This window comes from Eptatretus burgeri, chromosome 9 (genome assembly GCF_056783735.1).
Source record: "Eptatretus burgeri isolate ZD-2024b chromosome 9, Ebu_testis_v1, whole genome shotgun sequence".
Classification (NCBI taxonomy): Eukaryota; Metazoa; Chordata; class Myxini; order Myxiniformes; family Myxinidae; genus Eptatretus; species Eptatretus burgeri.
Window position 1 is genome coordinate 47,599,459 of NC_140969.1, and position 10,711 is coordinate 47,610,169.

The 10,711-nt window shown below is 42.3% G+C and overlaps 1 protein-coding gene across 4 annotated transcripts in view; it reads right to left on the minus strand.

Annotated features, from left to right (window-relative positions):
- Positions 1-9,226, minus strand: part of MTMR9 (myotubularin related protein 9) — a 33,777-nt gene extending 24,551 nt beyond the window's left edge. Inside the window, exons 1-3 of one of the 4 annotated variants that reach the window (XM_085895101.1) lie at positions 8,941-9,226; positions 8,567-8,764; positions 4,160-4,268 (exon numbers count right to left, since the gene is read on the minus strand). In XM_085895101.1, coding sequence (XP_085751227.1) covers positions 4,160-4,268; positions 8,567-8,748 — 291 coding nt within the window. In that variant the 5' untranslated portion in view covers positions 8,749-8,764; positions 8,941-9,226. Of the gene's footprint in view, positions 1-4,159; positions 4,269-6,757; positions 8,425-8,566; positions 8,789-8,940 lie in introns of those variants that run through there. The other 3 variants (XM_085895099.1, XM_085895102.1, XM_085895103.1) reach the window with 3 other exon arrangements.
- Between the last annotated feature and the right edge of the window lie 1,485 nt (positions 9,227-10,711).

The window sequence follows — 10,711 nt, forward strand, 5'->3', positions numbered from 1 at the left end:
TTTTTCCTTGCTCATGTGTTCTCCTAAGATCTACTATATATTTTTTAAATCTTATCCAATATATATTTTGGCCTTCTTGTCTGTCCTTTATGCAAGCGCAAACCATTTGACCTCGAGCCAACAAGAAAACCATTTGACCTCGAGCCAACAAGAAAGGAGTGTGTAGCACACGGGATCTGCAACAACACAGAATTTGACTGTACCTGCAACATGAACATGTGTTTGATTTGCCACAATTCCAGATTTTGGTAAATTTTTCCCAAAAATCGGTGTCACCACTTTCTGCCACATCAGGTCCCGTCATGTGCGTAATGGTTGTTACAGGAAGTTAATGTGGCAATGTTTTTTGTTTTTCTTGCAATTTTCGAAAATCCCAACAACTTCACCATGCCACCAAAGAAACGGGAAAGTTTGAGCAGATCTGCATCAGCAGCCAGAAAATAAAAATAATAAAAAAAACCCGGAAGCAGGAAAGCTCACAAGAAAGACAATCACGCTTTGAAGCTGACCGTGAACGACATGCAACAACCAGAGCAACAGAAACATTGCAAGAAAGACAATCTCCTCAGAAAAAAAACAAACAAACAATCAAATTCAGCCTTTTGTCTTAAAAACTTTATTTTATTTAAACTGGAGAAATGATGTGGAATTTATCCCGGGCAATGCCGGGTACCTTAGCTAGTAAGTCATAAACCTACAATACAACTTGTAATGCTATCATTTATAAACTTCATTTTGAAATCACAATATATCAATTTTCAGAATCATCACGGAACAATCTTACCTACACTGGCTGAGAAAAACCTTCAATCAAAAGCCTCTGTGGGCTCGTACGCCTTTGAGCTTTCGGAGCATCTTTGAAGTTCGTATTTAGTTGTTTTTTTCTTTATTTTTAACCATGCATGAGTACCTGAGGACCAGTTGTGTGAACTCCTGAGTATGTGTCAGAAGAACGTGTTGCATGCTTGGAACAAGATTGGCCGAAGGGCAGGTCCTCTGCTGGTTCAGTATAATAAATATTAACTGCAGACATACTTTTCTTTTGAACAAACTTGTCCAAATTATTGAAACACATATAGTTTAGTCTTCATATACGTCTGTTTGGTTATTGTGCTGTGTATTTCAGACACCACAGAAAAGTGTATTCCCATCATGTTACATCAGCAGATAAATTCTGATACTGGTGGACCAGAGGGTCAAATAAGGGGAAGCACACACAGAGGATAATATTGGCAGAGGTGAGCAGGTTCCGTGTGAATAGGGACCGTGTTTCTTGGATACAAGCTGACCTGATCACATTTCTGTAAACCTATTTCAGCAATGATGTGTTGAGCAATTTAGTCCAAGTGTGAGCGAGGGTTTGGTATGTGCTGGAGTTGGCAAAGACTGTGTTTGGGAGTCATGAGGTGTGATGTGGCTCTGCTAATTGAGCTGGGAGCAAGGAGAGTGTTGGAAGAAGTGAAATGAAAAAGGACACAACAAATAATTGTGCAATAAAAGGTGGGGCAGAGGTTGGACAGGAGAGGCATTGCAGAATGGCATTGCTATCAATATCAATAAAAATAGGATCACTGGGCCTGGTCTAATGTTGTAACCCAAATTTGGTAGCATTCTGACTGGTGGGTCTGGAGAAGAAGATTTTTGAAGAAATTTACTAAGTCGGCCATTTTGACCTTCGTAAAGTCCCGTGACTGGAACGAGCTTTGCAATCCCCGTTACCAGTCAGGAGCAGAACGTTGCTGCTAAATTTCAGCCGGATCAGTCTTGCAGTTTGACCAGAGAAGGTGAAATAGGAGACGGATGAACAGATGGAACATGATGACAATACCTTATTTGGAATTTCAATTCCAGCTCAGCTAATAATAATAAAACTTTCAGTGTTCCAAATCTCTGAAAAATAAGAACTGCTCACAGTCTACAAGGCTTTTGTCTAAAGCTCAATGGAGTAGTACTATGCTATGGGCTGGCACTGAGCAGCATCACACCCATCTCTCCTGGATTTGGTGGAATCAAAAGCTCTCAACATTATTGTTGTCTTCCATGGTGAAGCCAAATTACAAGTTCTGCAACTTTCAAGTTACAGCTAGATTGGTGCCCTCTCTGTTATTCTACCACCTCTCCTCAGGTTTAACTTCCTCTGCTGACTCAGCCCTCTGACCATCACCAACTCCAGGATTGACACATGATTCCAGCAACCCCCTCATGAAACTTTCAAAATCCAAGCTTATTTCACACCTCAACTCTTTTGTTTCTTGTTTCTGTCGTAAAAAAAAAAAAAAAAATCACCTTCCTGAGATCGTTCAATACCACTCTTCCCTTCAGGGCTTCGAGCAGGTGGTTGGTGCACTGTCATCTCCTGCCAGTCTCCTTCCTTACTCACAATATTTATTACCCCCATTAACCCAACTGTGTCTGTGTCTGTCTGTCCTCTCTATCTCCTCTTTTCCTATTCATGAATCCATACCCTTCCTTTTTGTGTCCAAGAGTTGCTCAGCTGCCCTGTTGGCATTTCATAAACTCTGCCAACGTCCTCTTCCATGAGCCTCGATCTTGTAGTGAAAAGAAAAACTTTATCAACTAGAAGGGCACTTAGTGGAGCACATACCTCCGCCACGTAATGCCTGATCCATGAGAAAATATCGGGCCCAATACATTTTTGAACTAGAGGGGGAGCACTCGGTAGAGTGCAAAACCTCCGCCGCCAATAGTGCTGGGTCACTTAAGTGAACCTGATATCCTATTCATTGTAGGTCAAATCGGATCAGACTCTACTGAACCACGATTGAATAAACTAAACTAGATCGACGCGCATATAGAAATGCCAAAAAAATAAAATCGAAATTTTTTTGAAAAAAACGTTGCAAAACGTCTGGGTTTTTTTCTCTAACAATTTTTTTTGGGGGGGGGGGGTTGGAAATCACTTAAAACATGTAGAAATGTAAAAAAAAATTCAAATATTTTTCAAATAAAATCGAATTTTTTTTGTAAAAAAGTTGCAAAATTTTCTAAGTTTTTTTTTTTCTCTAGCAAATTAATTTTTTGGGGGGTTGGAAATCACTTAAAACATGTAGAAATGCAAAAACAAAAATTCAAATATTTTTCCAAAATGGCCGCGATAGCGGCCATATTTGACTTTGGACCAAGTCAAAATCTAATGGCATGATCCTTGGACAATACCTAATCCCCCCACCCAATTTCGTCGAAATCCGTCCAGGAGTTTTTCCGTAATACTGTTCACAAACAAACAAACAGACAGGGGTGAAAACAGTGACCTCCGTCCATCTTCGATGGCGGAGGTTAAATATCATGCAATACACTTTTTGGCACTATATCTCAATGGTGAAGAATCACTTTAAAAATTAAATAATTGTCACATCCAGATCAGGATTCAGATCTTCACCAAATTTGAATCAATTCGTCCTTGCAGAACACCCAACCTGTCCAACGAGTTTCATCCGAATCCATCCACAACATCATGTTATATATCGGTTTAACCCCACATCTCAATGGTGAAGAATCACTGAAATTATCAGATCTGGATGCGGATCCAGATCTTCAACAAAATTGAATCAATTATTCGTCACACCCCCAACATGTTCACCAAGTTTCATCCAAATCCGAGCAAACTTTTTGAGATATCATGCTCTATATCGCTTTTTGGCCCAATCTCTCAATCATGAAAAATCACATCAACAATTCTGGTAGTCGGATCCACATTCAGATCTTTACCAAAATCGAATCAGTTCCTCCTTGTTACACACCCAACCTGTCCACAACTTTTTGAGATATCCTGTACACAGACAGAAAGGGGTGAAAACATAACCTCCTTCACCTTTGGTGGCAGATGTAATAAAAAGCAATTCACCATCATCCTCAAGCACACAAATTTCAGCAAAGGGAAACATCAAGGAGTCCATCCAATATTAAAGAACATTACTTGGATTGAGTTTCCCGGGACAGGTCACTCATCTGGTACAAAGGATAACACTTCAATTACTAAGGGAACTGAACTCACAGCAGTAATTAACCATTCAACCACCATTCCATTACACAACACCTTACTTCATACATTTATTACAACCTTCTCTGATCAGGGTCTTTTCTTCAACCAAAAGAAACTCACAACTACCAAAATAAAACAAGATAGAGAGAATAATACCTCCACAGATGCAGCCACATTTAGACATTCTTCCATTCCTTGGATGTCAAAATGAATGATGCGAAGGTCTTTACACTTGAGGGTCAGTGTTCCCACCGTACCAATGAAGCTGCCAGGAATACATCATGTCAATTATACAATACATTTGCATTTATGAAATACAGTAAATAATCAATGTGTTTAAAAAGACGACAAAATAATTACTCAACCGAACAATATCAAGTCATTCATGGGCGACGTTTCTTTTTTTTTTCTCTGTGCAAAAGCATCCTGGTAATCAAAAAACACTTGTCAACTTCTCATTCATTGTGTGTGTGTGTGTGTGTGTGTGTGTGTGTGTGTGTGTGTCTGGCTGCTACCTCCACACATGAGTGAGTTTCAGGAGGTGGAAGGGAGACCTCCCAGGTCTCAAAGTATCCACCTGTGTGTGTTTTATTATACACGAGGGGGCAGTCAATAAATCACCTTAAAATGGCGATATAAATTTGAGAATGTAATGCGTGTAGTTGAAGATATAACATGTCGTCTACAGGTAATAATCATGTTTTGCCCATTTTCGAATGGTCAACATTGAGTGTACGACGTCAGCAGAGCAGTTCTCCAAGATGGCGGCTCCCTTACAAGCATACACCATGGAGGAGCAACGTTCTGTCATCCGTTTCTTCGGAAGTGAGGGTGTGAATCGCAGTGAAATCCATCGCATAATGAAAATGCAACATGGTGATGCATGTTTATCACTGCAGCAGGAAGTTTAAAAGTGGACGTCTTTCAGTTCGGGTGCAAGTTGTCTAAGCACCCACCTTGCAGAAACTTTTCGGAAACCCAGCATGTTGTGAATGATATGGTGTGCTGAACCACGGCTAATGTTCAATTCGGAGACCATCCAGCATAATGTGACGGTTTTCCCTTAGCACGCGCTCAACTGCTACAACCATTACTGGTGGGTTGGCTGTGTGAGGCCGGCCCAAGCAAACAGCGTCTGCCACACTGGACACTCCACTTGTAAACTTCCTGTCCCAGTCATACACCTGCTGCAGCGATAAACATGCGTCACTATATTGCATCTTCATTCTACGATGGATTGCATTGATTCACACCCGTTTAATCTTGATGCATACGTGTCTGGGAGAATGGGGGAGATATCGGAGATATCTTACCTTAACCTTAATTTAGTGCAATTACGAGTACGGGGGACAGTCTCTTCCCATAAACCGTTTTCTCAGGAAATTGAATTTTTTAACACTTATAGGCTTGTCTTTACACAAGTCCATTTGATAATTGCAGTGAATGTTCGCTTGGCAGCACAGCCAAATGTTTACCCATCCTTGGGATACATCTGTGGTTCAAATATCCCAGCTACGATTCATTATCCCAGAATGGGGGGAGATATCTTAACCAAAATAGAGGTTAAGACAATCCTAACCCTAACCCTAATCCAATCTTTCTTAGGAAAGACCTAAGTCTAATCCACGGATATTTATTGTATTTCCACGAGTCCGATTTTCATTTCGGAACAGCTGTTAACCATTTTGAACTTGCCACCCTTTCGTCTAAATGCTGAAAGCTATGTTTAAAGACTATTTAAATCACAGATTTCTTGCCAGTAACGGCAGGTTAAAAGTGCCCGACGAGCCAAACCGAATCACTGTAAACACACACACAGGGCATGCGCAAAAGGCCACATTTAGCATTCATATGTCATTTCGAAAATCACGAATTACATTGCAGAGTCCCCTCTTCATTCGATGAAAGAAATTACAAGATTAGAGTTTTGGCAAGCCTCATGCGCACAGGGGTATGTGTGCGTGTGTGTTTCTATAACTACTACTACTAATACTTATCATTACAACAGAGTTCATATAATATAATTTTCTATGCATGAACTTGTTCAAGTATATACCTCTATTTAAATATCGTAAAATAAATATTCCAGAAGTTTCGTGCTATAAATGAAGCAGTCTTATTTAACGTCTAAGCACTGCAAAAGAGGAGATTTTTGAAAGTGCAAAGAAGGTGATTTTTGTTTTCATATATTATTCAATTGAAATAAAATAAAGATTGTAAAAGTCATATGAATAAATTAATTCTGAATTTTACCACCGTTGACAGTGTCGATTACACCACCTCACCCAACATGTTACATTAGTTCTTCGTGTCTGTTTGTGCCCTTTTTGATGTCCTTATCAACAGTAAGTTTCCTGTTTGGAATTAATTTCAATTTTGTTTGACTGTCAGGCAAGCAGAGAGAGTAAAAATATTATCTCAATCTTCTCTGCGCATGTGTGATTTGGGACGATTCAGAACCATAGTGCTAAACCAAAGGTTTCGTGCCCCTATTCGTGTTCAGCACAAAACATTAAAATTAAACAAGTGGCTTCTTGATCATAAACTGATGTTTGAAGACAGACAGATATGAACCAACTGTTTAATCCCACTTTTCACTTCACATGCGTGGGGAAATAACAACGGGCCAAATTATTCCCATGTTCTGGTGTGATCAGCCAGGAAAGATTTTTTAGCCCAGGTCTTTCATAAACAAGGTAATCAGGCCTGACACTCGACTGAAGGTGATGTGGGCACGAATTTGTAATATCTCACCGACTCTTGATGAAAAAGGCCAATGGGATCTTTCATTTACACCAAATAAATTGTAGCAGATAGGACACAACTTCCGTCCGAGTAAGCACACACTTTGTGCCGCAACGCCTTACCTGCGAAGCACTGATCCGACAGTTGATAGTTATGTCAATCATCAAACCCAGATGAGACAGCTCAAAGGTAGGATGTATTGTTACGAATTTGGAAGCCTTTTGCACAAGTCAGCAGTCCCATAGTTCAGTTATTTCGTTAAGTATATGTGGATAGTTAGAATCCCTCCCCTATGTCTAATGGGTTAATTCATGTGTGCGCTGTGGGTTTCTTTTATAGTCAGATTTTTTCATCTTTAAATCTGCAAATGCCAACAAACCCTCACTTCACTCCTCCCACTCTGCGGGCGAACAAGCGCTTCACCCACCCAACCTTCACACCACGTGTTTCTGACTACGGACGTGGGCGGAGCCCCCTCGCTTCGGACGGAGCTCTGACTCCGCCCCATCAAAAAAGAATGTCATCCCCGTCAACACTGGGGAAGGCAAAAGAGCCTCTCTCGGGGGAGGAGCACCGAGACGCCGACACGCCTCTCCTCCAATCACGGCTGGCCACCACGACACCAGAAACCCTTCGTCCAATCCAGAGGCGAGTTACCAGAGAAATGGATCCCTCCACCCCACACGGGGGGGGGGAGGGGTTGGGGGGGGATAAAAGAATCGTGAGGCGCTCAAAGACGAGTGGGGGTCCTTTTTCGGTCGTGCCTTGGTCATCTTGGTTCCCGTCTTCGTTCCCTGGTCATCGTTCGGTCTTCCATAGGATCCTGGTTGCTCGCTGGATTCTGGCTGTGGGTTCGAGTCCCACCGTGGTGGTTCGTGTGTGCTCGTTGGATTGTGGTTTGTGTGGAGCGCTCGAGCTGGGGACCCTGATCGCTTTGACGGACTCCGAGCTCACGGGTGCAGGTCGGCCAGACCGCGCGAGGCAGCCGGGTGCCTGACCAGGCTCTGGCCCCGAGCTTGCCTGTCCTCCACGGCTGGGTCTGAATAAAGGCCAGTTGGCTCCATTTCTTTTTGGGTGTGTATGTTTGTCTGTGGCCAGTCTTGTAGGTAGAGTTGCATAGGTGTCTTGCTTGTTGTGCATTGCAATTTAGTCTGATTGGCTCTGCTCTGTGTCTCCCTTCCTGATTATTGTGAATAAACCCCGTGTTAAATGTACCAGCTCGTTTTCTGTGCTTTCTCTCATTGGCCGAGCATGGTTTGGGTTTCAGTTAGAGTGAGGCCGATTGTGCCGTAGATTGTTATTTGGACCGGTGCGGCTTTGGTAATTCCCGCTCGGTTACGCCAGATCCGAGTCGGTAACAGCGACTCGGTTCGGACAAAGATGGCCGAGGGTATGGCTTCCGCGGTAGCGAGACCGCGCGGCTAATTAGGTAAATCGGAATCAGACAAAAAGACCCTAACCGCACGGTCGAAATATTGGCGTCCACGGTCCATTGAGCAACCCATCGACTTTGGAGTTATCCGGAGTGACTACCTTCAATTGCTGGTGTTTGGTGGGAGACGGCCCAACTGCTCCATCTAGCGGTCGTTCCCCACCCCTGAACAGTATATGGTCATGAAAGCCAAATATTCCACATGATCGTGAGATCGGAGAAAGATGTAATTATCCAGTGCTTGAGGAACCAGAATGGCACATTGTGAGAGTCTTGAACTTGCAAAGGATTACAAAAGCTCCAGATTGATGGAGGGGGGTGGGGGGGGGACAACAAATGGTCCCAAAGTAGAAATCAAGATATTTCACAAAGGAGAGGTTACCGACCGCTTCTCCAGCACATCCACATTTCTGTGCAGAAGCCACAGTTCCTCAGAGTTGTCTTGTCGGGATGAAAAGATGAGGTGGTGGCCAGTCAGGCACAGCGTCCCAACCACCTTAGGTTCCAGCGGCCGCTGGAGCAAGACCTCGTCGACCTTGGGAGTCTTAATAAGATCTGCAAACTCCATCCCCAGAGCTGCAGTTCTCGTGAAGAAAAATAAAACCGAACTAAAAACAAACAGACAAAAAAAAAAATCTCCGATTTATCATCGGCTCTGATGGCGTTCTCAGCACATTCAACGAGAAATGCACAGAATTCCGTGAGGTAATGGATGACGTATGTTAACGGAATTATATAAAACGAGCTTGAAGAGAATTACCTTCCAACAGAGCTCAATAATTCGATGAACGACGCAGCTGAATGGACGGACACCAAACCGGGTCGCAAAACAAGGAAACGCGCGTCCGGCGGACGGACAATCACTACTTATTAATTTACTACACCAGGACAACAACACCGCAACCAACCATCGCTCCCCGCCTTGCTTAACAAGCGGTTAACGCTCCTCGCGGTTTACTAAACACCATTCACATCACCCTCGCGGAGAAACTACTGGATGCCAGAATCGAGCGTCAACCACAAACCATACACCGCCCGAAACATTGCCGGGCAACTGTATCTTATGCATACGCAAGTATGTAAACGCCGGAAGAAAAAAAAATCGAAAGAAATCGTAGGAAGCGGGCCGAAATGAGTAAAGTAAATTTAAAGTGATTTAAAAAACAAATATATATATATATAAAAAAAAATTAAAATTACACTCGATACCAGAAACGCACTCACTTCCGGGTATGCAGGATGCTCATCCAAATTAATATTCTTCGTCTTATAAATTGAACCATCACCCGACTTCACAAACACAAAAAAACAGAGATCACAAAAAACAAACAAACCTGTAATGAAACTGCCTCAGTCTCGCTATATGCTTTATGGCATGAAAGGAATGTTATTATTACTATTATTATTATCATTATCATTATTATTCTGTATGGGTAGAGATCAGAGATTTTTTTAAAACTGTAACATACTCATAGGATGCTTTTATAGGGCTCTGGGAGTGATGGAAGAGGATGAAGGAGGACATGAAGAATTCAAAAGGGCATGTGGTAAGGGAAGAGTATTGATTATGGGGGATTTTAACTTGCCAGGGATTGCTTTTGAACTCACTTTGTAGATAAGCCCACGAGGGTGAGTGTACTGTGAGACCTCCTTTTAAGTCATGGTCCCAATATGGTGGAGTAGATAGAGGTGGGGAGCATTTGTGACCATAGCATTGTGTGTGCAAATATTCTGTTAAGGGTTAGAGTTCAGAATAGAAGAGTAAGGCTATTAGATTTCAGGAAGGTAAGTAAACCTTGAGGGTACGAGCAGAGAATTGGGTGATGTAGATTGGAGGAAGCTAACAACAGGACAATCAGCATCAGAGAAATGGAAAACCTTCAAGGAGCAAATGTGTGGAGTGCAGAGTGTGTACATTCCAATAAGGAGTAAAATTAGAGGCAGAAAAGGCCAGGGTGGTTGAGTCGTGAGTTAAAGAATGCTATGAAGGAGAAGTAGAAGTCATTTATCCATATTATAGAGCAGGAGTGTCTGGCTGTCCCCTGTCCCTGAACTACTCCCTCAGTTTTGGGGCGAGCCCATCAAACCTTCTATTGAACATTTTGGGTCCCAGCGGATTTTCTAAGATTAGTGGAAAGTTTTCATAAATACTTCAATTCAAGTTATGATTTTGACTTTCGATCCATACGAAACTGCTCCTCATCTGGATGTAACGTCAGAACGATGTTATCTTTACCTCACGAGTGTTTGTAACAATGTATTTTGTTATATTAATGGAATAGTATTAATTTGTGATTGGAATGATGCTGTTTGGAATGAAAATATAGAGAGATTAAGTTTACTGGAGAATCAAGAAATGATGTGAGAGCTTCCACCGGTGACATTTGCAGATTCACCATCGACATCTATCTATAATTCCAGCAATCTGTGTGTGTGTGTGTGTGTGTGTGTGTGTGTGTGTGTGTGTGTGTGTGTGTGTGTGTGCGACCGCCGTTTCTCGACAACCACCAGTCCAATCTGATTGAAACTTG